Genomic DNA, 15,505 nt, shown 5'->3' on the forward strand with positions numbered 1-15,505 from the left:
CATGATTTCCTTCGGTCTTTTTGCATTGTAGCTTCGCGTATTATTGTTTCCAAGATTATATATAGACATTGTATCTGATTTTTACCGTTTTGTTTCTTAGCATTCAATATAATATCGAAATTTTCATATATGAATGTGAAAATGTTATATGTAACTTTGTATTTGGTATTCAGTCTAAATCTAAACATAAAATAATAATTATAAATGATTATTGGCATGTCTGTTCCTATCAATCGAAGCTCCAATAGAGCAAGCGTTGTGTGATTGTTTTCGTTAAGTAGGATCGCCTTGTGGTTTGAAGGCTGAATTAAGGGCATGAGAAAGGTGTCGGATTCTATGTGCCTCCCCGTCATTGATCGGCAATTGTTTTCCCCTCGAGGGGGTTTGTGTTTGTTCCCCCCCCCCCCCCTCGAGGTCTCCCCCGATTTTTATGCTTATGCTTCCTTGCCATAAGGGTCAAACGTAGGCCCAAATGAATGGAAGTAATCAAAGCCCCAAGTCATTTAGGACGAGTCTAAGCAATAATCATGGCGAAAAGGTAATTAGCCGGAGGCATGTTCTCTTAAACGGAAATACAGTCAATGACAATAGGTCTCTCTCTCTCTCTCTCTCTCTCTCTCTCTCTCTCTCTCTCTCTCTCTCTCTCTCTCTCTGTCCTCGTATTGATAAAGTGATTAGTCAAGATTTCCGCTTTCTTCACCTCCGCGGTGCATCCTTCAATCAATAAAGCTGGTTGTATCTATGGACAAAATTTGTTATGTCAACTTTTGGTAGGTTTAGCCTTAACCCATGATTATATGTTTAAAAAAAAAAAACCTGACCTAATTCATTATGTTGCTGAAGTATTATAGAATAAATCAATGGGTTTTAGACATGTTTGTTGCTGAATCTTCATTTCTTAAATAATAAACTCTACACAATATCATGTCTTGGTTCAGTATTGCAGAGAATTTAACATCCACGTTGCTTGACTAAATAGTTACCCGTTGATATATCCTAACATTATTAACTATGCATATTTATTTACAAATGAGTTTTATATAAAGACATATACTCAAGATTTCAAAATCTAATATAATTAAATATAAGAATGTTAGATTTTTTATTACTTTGTGTCTAAAAGTAACGGAAGTCAATAATTGAGGTTTGTGTAATTCTTAGCTGTTGTTGATATTATTTTAGTGAGACACCTGTCGATCAAAGGCTGTAATTATGAGCCCACCGGTCCCCAGTAACCATCATTTATTGATGAAGATAGAGAATTATTAGCCCATTGTCGTGCTATTGCATTATATTGTTACGGGTTTGGATTTCAAAGTTATTAGAATCGGAACTAAGGTATTATTATTACTTTTTTTTATTTCATTCTCCGTTTTTGTTTTAATTCAACGTAGCGTTTTCGTGTTCTATTGATGGCCAATATTTTTTATTTTAAAACTTTATTTTTCGGCCAAATATAAATTAATCTCCACGTAGAATATTTACTTTTTAGTCAATTTATCTTGATATTATTTCTAAGTAGCGTCACATTTAATAATTGTAAAAATAATGTTGGCATTAAAACTTTATTAAGATTATAGTCTGTTATAGAAAGTATTGGCTCTCGATATCTGTATATAGGTGTATGTATATTTGTGTGTGTATGAGAGAGAGAGAGAGAGAGAGAGAGAGAGAGAGAGAGAGAGATTAAATTTGTGTTTGAAAGTATTGGCTTCTCGATATGTGTATATAGGTGTATTTATATGAGTATGTATATTTGTGTGTGTGAGAGAGAGAGAGAGAGAGAGAGAGAGAGAGAGAGAGAGAGAGAGAGAGACCTTAAACTTGTGTTTCTTTTTCCTGCTCATTTCTCATACTTGTGCTAGCAGGGTGCGGGCCATCCCCAGTTTGATCTCATTACTACTCATTAGGTGAGATTACTAGCCGCTCGCCTTGCACTGTCTGCTTCTGCTTCTGCTGCCTGCTGCTGCTGCTGCTGCTGCTTTTCCTGCTAAACCTCACCTCGTGGTTCGTTTGCTGTTGCTTGTAATGATGTTCGTGTTGTGTTATGTGCACAAGGTTGCAAATGTGTAGAATGTTGCGTGCGAGTGTTATGTGGCCGAGGTTGTTTTCATTACTCTCAGAGCTATGGTTGTTGATTGTATTTGTATGAGCGTGCTGGTAAAGATAAGCTCAGTTCTGTTTGTTTATTTCTTGTAGGTTCTTTTTATCTTTCGAGGTTATGGGTTATGGGTTTTTCGTTTTTCTTTTATTCTCTTCTCTCTCTCTCTCTCTCTCTCTCTCTCTCTCTCTCTCTCTCTCTCTCTCTCTCTCTCTCTCCTCTCTCTCTCTCTTCATTGGCTCGTAGATTTTGATTAGGTTCAATGCCCCCTTTGCCCAACAGGTATTATGATCATAACACTGGTGCTATTGATCTCTTTGAATTTCTCATAATCATGTGCATTTGATTAATGCATATTAATTACGAAACCACCGCTAGATCATTATTAGATTCAACAATTGCTTATTGCCGGACTCTTTCCTATGGTATCAATTACCTTTGAATGCTGACTAAACTGGAAATGCCTAAACAGGATACGCACGTTTTTTCTAAATGTCCTCAGAACGTACGTGTCTCTTATGGAAGGAGTCGGGTACAGGAAGTGAGCTAATCTTCCCCATATAATTCTCCCCCAAAAGAAATCCCTTTGGAGCTAATTCTGAATCGTGTGGCTAAAATGTACAGCTATTAAACGTGCCAAGGACATATCACTTAATATCTTTATGATTACAATTGGCCAGAGCCGTCCATGGTGGCGCCTCACTCTCTCAGGGTTTTGGGAGGTTTTTCTCTCCCCCCCTTTTTTTCTACCTCCCTTTCCACCTTTTTTTTCTACCTCAATTCCCCTTTTTTCTACCTCCCTTCCCCCTTTTTCTACCCCCTTCTCTCCTTTTTTCTACTTCATTTCCCTTTTTTCTACTTCATTTCCCCCTTTTCTACCTCCCTTCCCCCTTTTATCTACCTCCCTTCCCCGTTTTTACTACCTCCCTTCCCCCTTTTATCTACCTCTCTTCCCCCTTTTTCCCCACCGCTCTTCCCCCTTTTTTCTACCTCTCCGTCTATGGTACTGTGTCATTTTGTGGAAATCGATGCAATTAGTTGTCCTTGCTTTCGTGTTGATATCTAGAGATTGTGGTTAACACATTCTCTCTCTCTCTCTCTCTCTCTCTCTCTCTCTCTCTCTCTCTCTCTCTCTCTCTCTCTCTCTCATATTTATTTGTTAGCTAGCCGGGGTCTTAAGGTGAACATTAGTCTTCGTATTTCTTAGTGGGTTATTGCCTCCGTACACTGTACAGATTAACGCGATTTGTCTCTACATGAAAATTATGATGCAACTTCAACTCTCTCTCTCTCTCTCTCTCTCTCTCTCTCTCTCTCTCTCTCTCTCTCTCTCTCTCTCTCTCATCAGCGATTGTAACTTCTGTCGCATACTTCTGACTGCGGTAATGAATCCTTATAAGGAAAAAAAAAAGTGTGAAATTCCTCTTTACATTTGTGTTGCTGATTCACGGTCTTTTGGAGAGAGTAAACATTAGCGTTATTTAGAATTTTGATTTAATATCATCTTTATATCAAATACTATCCCTTCCTTATTATTATTGTCATTATTGTTAGTATCCGCACTCATTTGGTCTGCCTTTCCACCCCGGATTAGCTAATACTTGGAATCCATACTGATGGTAGGAATGGGGATGGGTAGTAGTCCCAGGTTGCACCCAGGAGTGTCCAAGAAGCCATACGTCAACACTTGGAACAGTCGCTCTGTTTCGCAGTTAGTTTTTCTGTTTTTCATCCATGTTCACTTCCGATCATCGTTTTTTTTTTATAACATTCGATTTTATATCTCTCGTTTTACTTGAAAATTTTGAATGTGGTTTGTTTATATGAATTATGCTGGTTACTTTAATCACCCTTTTAGGGTCGTTCTTAGTTTGTGTTTTGCAAGTAAGTCAAGCGTTATGTCAAGGAAATAATTTGTGTTAATATATTAATGCGTCATCTCTCTCTCTCTCTCTCTCTCTCTCTCTCGTGTTCACCACGAAGTATAACTTCCTCTCTTATTCCCCTAATGAGGCCGGACACTAAGCTTAAACTCTGGTCCGAACGCTGTGTAGCCTTAATGTCATTTAGATCATTAACTGGTTTAGGAAGAGACAGTGAAGCCTCTTTGTTATATTCCATCGCTCAGTCGGTCGTTAGTCTTGGTCAACAAGACATTGCAACCGTGATCTCGTTTGTGCTACGGCGGCGTCATTGCAAATTACTTGGTTGGCGACCTTTCGTTAGAAATTGCATTCCGTGTGAAATTGCTTTGGTGTTCAGAAAAAATATGATTTTTTTTAAAAATTAGAAGGAAGGTAGTGTGTCATAATTTGAATGCAAATGAAGGGCAAAAACTTGAGTGGTTATTAGAAAATATTTTTTTCATTTAAGGAAAATTAAATTTTGAAATAAATGGACTCTAAAAATAAATTTTAAAAATAAAGAAAAAAGTCGTTGAAGAGCTGCAGAATATAACTGTGTAACTATGTTGTCTTTTACATTTAGTAAGGAAGAAATTTATATTGAAAAGTTTTAGTTGCCCAAGAATGATGAGGGTAAAAAATATTGCGCGGAAACATGTGATTTTAGGTAAATATACAATCCTTATCCCAATAATAATATTCAAGTCAACCTTTCCAACCTCTCTATTATTTTAATTTCTATTTTTTTCTGTGTATTAGTTTATTATATGAACAGGAAGTAAATTGTTTTATTTTAATTTATGACTGTCAATTGCATACAGGTCAAAGTATATAGATGGGTCTGATGTCAGCAAAGTATTTTTCCTTAAACACATTATTTGCTTGTTTTTATCTTGTTTCATGATACTGCTCTTGTTGTTATACTAATTCTTTATCTGATTATTTATTTTACAGTGAATAATTTTTTATATTTCTAACATTTTTTTCTTTTTACAGTGATTAATTTTTAAAAATTTATTTTTCAGAGCAGTTCTTTTATAGTTGTTTGTGATTTTTTTTTTATTATTTAATTATTTAATATAATTTACATAAGTTTATTATTTTGTAAGATGTACATTGTTTTCCCTATGAATGATTTCCATTGTAATGAACTTGGGTCACAGCTGTATACTAATAGAAGCATTCTTCTTCTCTTCTCTCCCTCACAGAAGAGACCAAAGAGGAAGGGCGATCCCCGGATCAAGTCCACGCCTGCCCTTTCTGCCACTTCACGTGCGATACAGAGTCAGGTCTGCAGCATCATGTGGATGCTGATCATGGCGGCGAAAAGAAAGCTGGATTGAGATGCCCTCTGTGTGAAGAAGCTTGCCCTGATATGAATGCCCTCGAGAAACATGCCATCAATGTCCATTCTGTTAATGCGGATGGCTTGCAACGACTTCTGCTGTTGGTCAAGCTAAGCGCTGCTGCCTCCAAAGATGAAGAAGACGAAGACCATAACTCTCAGCAACATCATCAGCAGCAGCATCATCAGCAGCAGTCAGACCATCACTCGACACCTCAGGAACACCATTCACAACGACATGTTAAAACAGAAGATAATCAGTCAAGTGGTGCAGGTAAGCGAAGTGAAGAGCGGAACGTGGGCCGAGAGCCGGAGGAATGTGGTGTGTGCGGTGTGGCATGTGGCAGTGTAGAGGATTTATTAGCACATCAAACAGCAATGGGTCATTTACCAGTTACAGAAACACCAAGAGGTCCTGGCTATCTTTGTTGGAAAAAAGGGTGCAATCAGTATTTCCCTACAGCTCAGGCTCTCCATAGTCACTTCAGAGAGATTCATGGTGCAGCCCCCAGACCATCAGTGGCAGTATCGGAGCGTCATGTATATAAATACCGATGTCAGCAATGTTCCCTTGCATTTAAGACTGTTGAAAAATTGCAGTTGCATGCACAGTATCATGCAATAAGAGATGCAACTAAGTGTCTTTTGTGTCATCGGAATTTCCGTTCCTTGGGAGCACTACAGAAGCATGTCAGTACAGATCACCCAGAATTAACTACAGAAGAAAAGCATCAGTTTCAGGCTTCTATATTTGGAGCTCCAGTAGGGGCAGGGGCTGGGCCTGTCCTTGATCCTAACACAACTGCATTGTTGCGACGAGAATCAAATAAAGATGATGAAATAGAAGAAATACCACGTATAGAGGAACCACCACTTCCACCTCATCAACAAGCAATTGAGGATTATTTGAACTCAGATACAATGGCATTGGACAATTATAGTGATCCAGCAAGGCGCTATAAGTGTCATCGGTGTAGAGTTGCTTTCACCAGACAGAGTTACCTTACTGTTCATCAGAAGACACTGCTACACAGACGGGGTGAGAAACTTACATATCCTATGGAGAAATACTTAGACCCCAATAGACCTTATAAATGTGATGTATGTAAAGAATCATTCACTCAAAAGAATATTTTGCTTGTTCATTATAATTCAGTGAGTCATTTACACAAGCTTAAAAAAGCAATGCAGGATAAGGAGTTCAAAGGCTCTTCAAGCAGTAGTAATATTCAATCAGAAGCAGGGATTTTAGAGGGTGGGAATATGCCCTTGGGTGAAAGCCAATCTGGACATCCTGGGATCAGTGGGTCTGGGTTAGGGGACGAGGAAGGGAATAAACCATACAGATGTCATGTGTGCCGTGTAGCATACTCACAGCAGTCCACCTTAGATATTCACCTACGATCTGTGCTTCATCAATCTCGCACTGCCAGACTCCCAGATTATTTACCAACAGCCAGTCATGATCCAAGAACACTAGTTGACCATTCACCTATACCTACCAGTACACCACAACCATCTCCTGCCCAGTCTCATGAACCTAACAATACCCATTCCCCATCTACACCTCAAGTCACACCAACAACACGCCATGTTTCCCCATCCCGCAGCACCAGTGCTCAGGGAAGCTGTGGACGCTGTGGCGGTGTGTGGAGTACTGCAGAACAGGGAGCTCAACATGCTGTATTATGTGGTTTGTTGCCTCCTCAACTGAACGTCCTTCCTCACTCCGTCAGTAACGCCTCAGTTGCCCTGGATACTGCATGGGTAGCCCTCTGCCAAGCCAGCGCCGCTAACCTGCCTCAGACTCCGGCCCATGACCGCTCTCTCTCTCCATCTGAATGTTCCATAGAATCTCTCTCTACCTCTAGATTCACTGTACCTTTCAGAAAGTCTTCACGCCTACACAAGCACTTATTAGAAAGCTTTGGCTTTGATCTAGTAGTTCAGTATGTTGAATCTCAACAACCTTATCAATCAAAATCCCTTGATGATGGGAATTGTGAGGACTCTAAATATAAATCTAATCCTAATTTACCAGAACTTAGTAAATCTAAATGTCCTCAGTGTTCTAAAAAATTTTCTAGTGTATGGGTATTAAAGGCCCATTTAGAAGAAATTCATAAGTCATGTGTACCTTTTGATTATCTTAAGAAATTCTCAGATGAATATCGTAAAGAATACAATACTAGTCGACACTCCTCTAGTAGCGAACCCTCTGCTCTTACAGATGACGAGCGAGGCCGAGATGCGGAGATTGTCCAGGGGGGAGAGAAGGGAACTTCAGATGAGAGAGAGAAAGAGGCCGAATCAGGGAGCAGGAGCGACGCAGCGGCTACACCAACCTCTCATACAACTCCAACCCCTGGTGTAACTCCCACCTCAACCACCGCCCCTTCTGTCTCTCCTGCTGCAGACCAGGGTATGAATGTACCTCCACAGATGGCAGAAATGGCAGCAGCACTTAATGCCCTAACAGCAGCTCAGATGCAACAGATGCAGTTCAATCCCATGATGATGGCGGGATTGGGCTTGGCAGGTTTGCCTCTTCAACTCAACCCACTTGCTGCTATGAACTTACACCCACCTCTTATGCCCATGTTGCCACCACATATGTTTGACCATGTAGCCCTTAGCAACATGCAACAACAAAGTTCACCTACCTCTGGGCCTTCAGGATTGCAGGGAGACCCTTGTATGTTTCTTAAACAGCAACAACAGCTTATGCAGCAGCAACAACAACATGCTGCTGCTGCCGCTGCTGCTGCTGCAGCGCAGCAAAAAAGAGCTCGAACACGTATTACAGATGAACAACTCAAGATTTTAAGGGCTCATTTTGACATCAACAATTCCCCCACTGAGGACCAAATAAATGACATGGCAAAGCAAAGTGGACTGCCTCCAAAGGTAATAAAACACTGGTTTAGAAATACACTTTTTAAGGAACGACAACGCAGTAAAGACTCCCCATATAATTTCAGCATTCCGCCGTCCACCACACTTAACTTGGAGGAGTATGAAAAGACAGGTGAGGCAAAAGTAATGCCTCTTAACCCTGATGAGGCACGAGAGATTGTTGCCCTAAACTCTACACGCGAAGAAGATAAAAGTATTGATCATATCTCAAAGGAGCAAGAGGAGTCTAATTTAGACTGTGCCAGTGTTGTGTCCCCGCTCAACAAAGTTCCTAGTTTTACACAAGACAATAGCCGAGTACAAGAAAAGAACGGGGATAGCGTAGGTGGGTCTCTAGGCCCCAGTAGCCAGCAGCATTTGTTTCAACATCAAAGGGATCATCAAAGAGAGCAACAGCTAAGGGAACAGCGTGAACAATTGAATCCACAGCCACTTCTGCCACCACATCCATCTCAACCATCATCACAGGTGGGTGGTGGATCACAACTGGTTTCATCTGCTTCATCATCACCCCTAGGACTGCCAGCAACACCATCATTTACATCCTTGGCTTCACCTCAGACGTCGCTTTCCCTCACTTCACTCATTACCTCTCAGCTCGAGACCAATCCTATGCTGGCCCACAAGCTGCCTCATACACCACCCACAGTTCCTAGTTCTGGCCTTATTCCTCCAAGCTCAGGTGTGAGTCCCACACCACCCCATTTGTCCTTTCCATCAGCACCCCAGACCCCTACCTCTTCCAGCTCAATAACAGGCAAGAGAGCAAATCGCACCCGTTTCACTGACTACCAGATTAAGGTGCTACAAGAGTTTTTTGAAAATAATGCCTATCCCAAGGATGATGATCTGGAGTATTTGTCTAAGCTGCTCAACCTTTCTCCTCGTGTTATTGTGGTCTGGTTTCAAAATGCTCGTCAAAAGGCACGCAAAGTTTATGAAAACCAACCACCTCTTGACCCCAATGATGAAGGTGCAGGAAGATTCACAAGAACACCAGGTCTAAATTATCAGTGCAAAAAATGCTTGCTTGTCTTCCAGCGGTATTATGAGCTCATAAGACATCAAAAGACCCATTGCTTCAAGGAAGAAGATGCCAAGCGTTCTGCACAGGCACAAGCAGCAGCTGCCCAAGCTGCAGCATTATATAATGATGAAAATTCTAATCATTCCAGCATTACAGAGTCATCACAGCAGTCTGGTAGCTTGGATAATAAATCTACAACCGAGACATACCAGTGTGATAAGTGTAGTTTGGTTTTTAACAGGTTTGAACAGTGGCGAGAACATCAGATTGTGCATTTAATGAATCCAGCTCTCTTTCTAAACAAGGGTGCAGACTCTCCTTTTACCAGTATACAGCAACAACAGCAGCAGTCACAGCCACCACCTCAGCATCAACTTCCTCTAGCAATACCCCCACCTCAGCCCAGTCCTTTGCTACCTCCTGCCTCACCTCTAAAGCGTAAAACTGATGAAAGTGAGGATGAAAGGGATCTTGTCCTAGGGAGTAGTGAAGGTCAGCGGGACAAACGGCTCCGCACTACTATTCTGCCAGAGCAACTTGACTACCTCTACCAAAAGTACCAGTTAGAAGCAAATCCTTCGCGAAAGATGTTGGAAACAATAGCTCAAGAAGTGGGTCTCAAGAAGAGGGTCGTCCAAGTCTGGTTCCAGAACACTCGAGCGAGAGAAAGAAAAGGTCAGTTTAGAGCTCATGCACAAGTCATTAATAAAAAATGCCCCTTCTGTCCTGCTATCTTTAAAGTAAAATCTGCTCTTGAATCGCACCTTTCTACTAAGCACGCCGATCAGTACTCTAAGGGAGATGTGGATATTGATGCACTGCCTGATGTAGAAGATTCTGGTGTTGGGAACTTCAGCCTGTCTTCAACTCCTTCTTCAACTCAAGCTTCTCAAGTGATGCCCTCTTCTTTCTTCTCCTCCCCAGAAGTTCCTGAAGATTCAATTGCCATGTACCATGAGGAAGCAATCCGGAGATACCTCAATGATGTCAACCTAGCATCGGATGGTGCGCGGCGAGAAGGTGAGAGCCCATTAGATCTCAGTAAGCCCCTGGAGATGGTGCGACCTTTGGGGTTTGATTCATCCTTTTTAGATACCAGTGACCATTTAGGAGACCACTCTGATGATGAATGTTATCATCTAGATGTGGGAGAGCCTGAAGATGGTGATTTATCATTAACTATTATTGAAAGTAACCCCACCTCACCTGCCTCCTCCACTACTAGTTCTGCTCGACCAGGAGGACCTCATTCAGCCAGTAAGCGGTTCCGAACCCAGATGTCAGCAATTCAGGTCAAGATAATGAAGAGTGTGTTCCATGATTACAAGACTCCAACCATGGCAGAGTGTGAGTTGCTAGGGAGGGAAATAGGGTTAGCCAAGCGTGTGGTGCAGGTGTGGTTCCAAAATGCGCGGGCCAAAGAAAAGAAGGCTAAATTGGCTTTGCAAAAAATGCTTGGCACTGAGCCTGAAGGTCCTAAGCCACCTGAGGAGTGCAAAGTATGTAATTTTAAGTACAGCCATAAGTATTCCGTGCAGGACCATTTGTTTACGCGCTCACATATCGAAAATATGAAAATGTTTTTAGAAAAAGTAAAAGAGGAGAGTGAGGTGGCTGGTCTAACCAGTAGTTTGAGTTCATTGTCGGCTGATTCTGACAAACAACCCTCATCGTTGACACCAGCAGCTGGTTTAGCACACCAGCTCCAAATGGCCCAGTTAATGGCACTTGGATCACCTCCAGCTACTGTTGGTATTACTGCCAGTGATGATAGGAAGGTTGGTCCAGGTGGAAGCAACAACAATGATGACGTAAGTCGCCTGCAGCTACTTCAACAGGTGTACCACCAGATGGGTCTCGGGGGGCTGCAAGGGGCGCCGCACCCGCTACTTCAACATGCCATGATGGCCGGCGCTGGTGAGTAGCGGTCCCCCATCCCTGTGATCACTACCTGCACCTGCTCGTGGCCCGTCCTGCCAGCCTGCACACCACCTAGCGCCGCCCTCACGGTTGCTGCTACCCTGCCCTACCCTGCTCACCCCCGGCCAGGCCTGCAAGGGGTACCACTGCCACTTTGACTCCATCTGCTCACAATTCTTCTCTGGCTTGTCCATGTAGGCCAGTTGTTAATATCAGTGTGTATGAATTTTAATATATCGCTTGGAAGTGAGCTCTAGCGGCATCCCAGGCACGCCTGGCTGGGGAAAAGAGCCTTATTATACATGTTGGCCCCTGTCACGCTTTATCCTCCCTAGCAGGCTCACGCTTGTTCGACCTGCTGCTCTTGCTGCCTAGCCCTCCCTCCCCTGTGTTCATTCGCTTGTCTGGATTCCTATTTGTCAACTCCTGTGTATGTGTTAAACCCTAGACACAGTCAAGGGTGAAAATAATACAGACCTGATACTTACTCGTGGAGAGAGAAGTTGTAGCTTAAATGTGTTGATGTTATGATGGCATTTTTACAAAGTTACGAAAGTTCCGGAGTTCAGGCCTTACTTTTAAGTTTGAGGCCTTAAAATCTTCACTAGAGCTGGTTTTATGTAATTTTTGTGTAATCCTCTAGTGGTCTAGGACTCTAGAACTGCGTCAGGTTGGTAGATCATAGAGTATAAAATCTATTAATGGTGAAACACTAACAATACCTCGCATCAAAGCATATGAATTGAGTGTACTCTTTAAAAATTGTCTCGCACCATAATTAATATTATTAATAATAATACGCTGTACACTAACTTGCTAGTTAATGTTCCTACCACTTTTTATGCTAATCACGTGATCAGTGTTTCAGAAAGTATAATTATTATTTTCAGTATCATTTAGAGTGTAAAAAAAAGCCTAAAACAATCAGTAGATCTTTTTATTTTGAAAATTGTTTATAACATGCAGTTGATATCAAATAATTGTAAAAATAGCATTTAAATTAGTACAGCTTTTAGAGATGGTACTTAGGCTATAGCTTGCAACCTTCTTTGAACAGTTTTAGCCGCCACTTTCTTTCATCTTATTGACACAGATTCTCAGTTACTGCAAGAAAAAAGCTAAGACAAATTGTTAACATAAACGATTTAGTGACGTCTGAAAGGCTCACTGTGTTTGTATCCAGTCATTTAGGCCCTCAAAGCTATTGGTGTAACTTCGAATCTAGGTCACTAGGGTGTATGAATCTCTTTGTATCTACCACAAGCAACAGGTTCCTGAGATTATAAAGCAGATAATCACGAGTGTAAGCAAACAAAACTCGACCATAGATTCCTCACCAGTCTTCCACATCTAACCGACCCAACTAAAGTGTAAAAAAATAAGAAGGCTTTCAAAACTCACTATTGAATAACATTATACATGGAATACCAGACCTGATTGACTATCATCAGCATTTCACATCACAAAATAGTAATAACTCAAGCTTATTCATTTGATCTGTATATTACTTACAGTAATCATAATGCATTCTATACCTTTACAATAGATGTAATATACAAACTACAAAATTACGTTCGGTGTACCCATGCAATTGTATGTATTGTACATTTTCCCAGATGGGGAGTAAGGTGTTTTGACCGTCAAATATAAGTTGTAAACACTGGGTTGTAATGTTCTTCGCTTATTTATAGATATGTCATTATATAATGGAACATTTTTGGTGTTTTTGTGATGCTAACTACGCACTCAGCCTAGTGAATGTATATATATGTAAAATTACGTTTTAAAGAGACCTCAGAGCTTAAAGTGGGAAGAGGAATAAATGTAGAATGATAACAGTACTTGCCATAAGTTTATCACAAGGTTTTGTACTTCATTGAAATTCAAGTGAAGGACATGTGTCCTGTTTGCCTGTAACACTTGCACGTTTACCTACATTTAAGATGAAGAAAGTCGGCTTTGTTGTGAAGCTTGAAAAGCTTTGAACATTACAACTTGGGTCATTGAAGCTCCCGCACTCTACCTCGCACATATTTTGCCGAACGAAGAAAACAGCCATTGGGAGACTAGGACCTTCTTTAGTACTGGTAACCTTCAAAAGAGTCATTAATGAGGGTTATAGTTTACAGTAAAGCAAAAGGATTATTACGTCATCTTTGGGTGGCCGGTACTAAGGCAGCCTTTGCACCTCTCTGGCTAAGCAAGACTTTGAGGTCAAATTAGCAATTTTGGGTCCACTGTCATCATACAATATGCATTTTATTTTTCATGTGTCTTGGTTGGAAAAAAAAATTATTCGTGGCCATAGTATATTTACTTCTAAGTTCTTATGCCATAAGAACATTTGGGAGGGTGGATAGAAGTTGTAAGATAATATATATGCCCAGAAATTGCTAATTCGACCTCATTTAACTGTATGTGTAAGTGTGTTTGTATGTTTGTATTACTCCCGCGTCTGTCAACACGTGAAGTTCCTTCCAGCTAAAACTGGCTTTTTACTAAAAACAAAAAGGGGGTCACTGTCTTTTTTTAGGGATGACTCCTACAAGAGTATATCAATCTTGCAATCGATATCGGGTGGCAGTTTTGTTTCTGTTGTCTTAATATTGTGTAGTGACAATTTGCAACATCGTGTCCGAAACTAACGAAGAATTTTTTTTACATACATTATGAAAGTATTTCAAGTTCCACGTACTATACTAACGAAGTTTTCATGGTTTGCTTCGCGAGCCATTCCTTTGCATTATTTTCTCTTCTAGTGTCACTGTGGTTCAGAACCCACGTTTGTGTGTGGGCTGTTGGTGCTTGACAGCTTTTAATATATAAGGGATCATTCCTCACTACAGTAGAGCGATAGAGAATTGGTGCTTTTTCGGCAGTTTCGGATACTATGTTTCAATTTGTAATTTGGAAATGGCCATTTTCTTGATTTGCGAATAATGGTGGTTGTGAATATTTCATTACAAGGCGAATGCCACCTTATGTGTCAGACTCGAAGTTGGCCAGTTACTGTTTTGGGTCGAGTTTCATTCAAATTATTACTATTATTTTCTTGAAGTAAAACCAGTTCAAATTTTGTTTTGTGTAGCCAGAAAGAGCACACATTATAGGCTACTTGTTATGCCTTGTCCATTGTATGGCCAAGAAGGCATGTGAAGGTTAATGCTATCATAGATGTTTTCTTTTCGTTAATGAGTAATTTTGTTGGGTCGGTGTTTTTATTTTCATTCTCTTTTTGTAACTGGAGTTGACTATATCATAAAACAACGGTTCCTCGCTTTTTTGGAAAAAAAATTATTTATATAACTGAAATGAATCGCAAAGTTCCTATTTGAATGTGAATATCTGAAATACTGTTAGTACTGATATAATGATAGTAATAATAATAATGAAGTAACCGTAAAGTTAGGATTGTCTGGCTCTCGCCCAGGTGGAGATTGTCTCAATATTGCCGTATATGTGAGTGTTCCTTATATTTTTACATTAATAATAATTGTTGTAATCATTTTATCAGCCACATCAATCTGACTTTGTCCACTATAAACAGAAAAAAAGATGAAAAGATGATGGTATTTACTAGCTTTTGGTATTTATATGTGTTATATTATGTTGTAAATAGTTATGGCATTTTCTTGCTAGCAGGAAGATGCCATTGTGTTATGTTGTAAAATATCATTATAATTATTATTATTATTATAATTATTATTTTTATGACCACACCTCTAAGCTAAGTCCCAATGTCTGTTGTGCTTACTGTACAGCCTATACCTGAAACCGGTCAAAGTATATAATTTTCTGTTGTACATTTATTTTATTTCCATTGTCTTTATTCTTTCCTCTTTTGTATTATATTTTATTCATATATTATTTAGTTTAAAAAAAGAGACAGTTGTGTTTTGTTGTATATTACTGAGTTAGCAACATTCTGATCATTTCCTGTACGTATGTGGGAAACTAGTGATAAAAATAAACCTCGAAAGTATATATCAAGTTTTTTTTTTCTAATTCTTGAATTTAAGTTAAGGAAAATCACAAAAAAAAAATAAAAGGAAATTAAATTGTGTCGTTGATACAACTTATCTGTAAATGAAGCCTTGTACTGCTCCATGGAAGATGAAAGTAAAGGGACACCTTTTAACTACTGTATATTCTCTCTCTCTCTCTCTCTCTCTCTCTCTCTCTCTCTCTCTCTCTCTCTCTCTCTCTCTCTCTCTCATATATATATATATATATATATATATATATATATATATATATATATATATATATATATATATCTTTTGAATCCTGCA

The 15,505-nt window shown here is 40.0% G+C and overlaps 1 protein-coding gene across 4 annotated transcripts; it reads left to right on the forward strand.

Moving 5' to 3' along the window:
* Positions 1–4,447: 4,447 nt before the first annotated feature.
* zfh2 (Zn finger homeodomain 2) lies at positions 4,448–15,187 on the forward strand. Of its 4 annotated transcripts, XM_068378523.1 has the most exons (4): positions 4,471–4,672; positions 5,214–6,389; positions 7,581–9,968; positions 10,218–15,187. In XM_068378523.1, the coding sequence occupies exons 1-4, from the start codon at positions 4,630–4,632 to the stop codon at positions 11,216–11,218; spliced, it is 4,608 nt and encodes a 1,535-aa protein (XP_068234624.1). In that variant the 5' UTR covers positions 4,471–4,629; the 3' UTR covers positions 11,219–15,187. The 4 variants fall into 4 exon arrangements, with proteins under 4 accessions (XP_068234622.1, XP_068234623.1, XP_068234624.1 ...); XM_068378522.1 differs by having other exon boundaries at positions 4,470–4,672; positions 7,581–15,187; XM_068378524.1 differs by having other exon boundaries at positions 4,476–4,672; positions 5,214–5,624; positions 7,581–15,187.
* Positions 15,188–15,505: the final 318 nt, after the last annotated feature.

Source organism: Palaemon carinicauda, chromosome 8 (genome assembly GCF_036898095.1).
Source record: "Palaemon carinicauda isolate YSFRI2023 chromosome 8, ASM3689809v2, whole genome shotgun sequence".
Lineage (NCBI taxonomy): Eukaryota > Metazoa > Arthropoda > Malacostraca > Decapoda > Palaemonidae > Palaemon > Palaemon carinicauda.

What these genes read in the sequence shown, in the direction of transcription:
- zfh2 (XM_068378521.1), top strand. Translation starts at nt 4,630, where the DNA reads ATGATGAGGGTAAAAAATATTGCGCGGAAACATGTGATTTTAG. An exon ending in GCGGAAACATGTGATTTTAG is followed by an intron (nt 4,673 to 5,213) that starts GTAAATATACAA and finishes TCTCCCTCACAG; the next exon opens with AAGAGACCAAAGAGGAAGGG.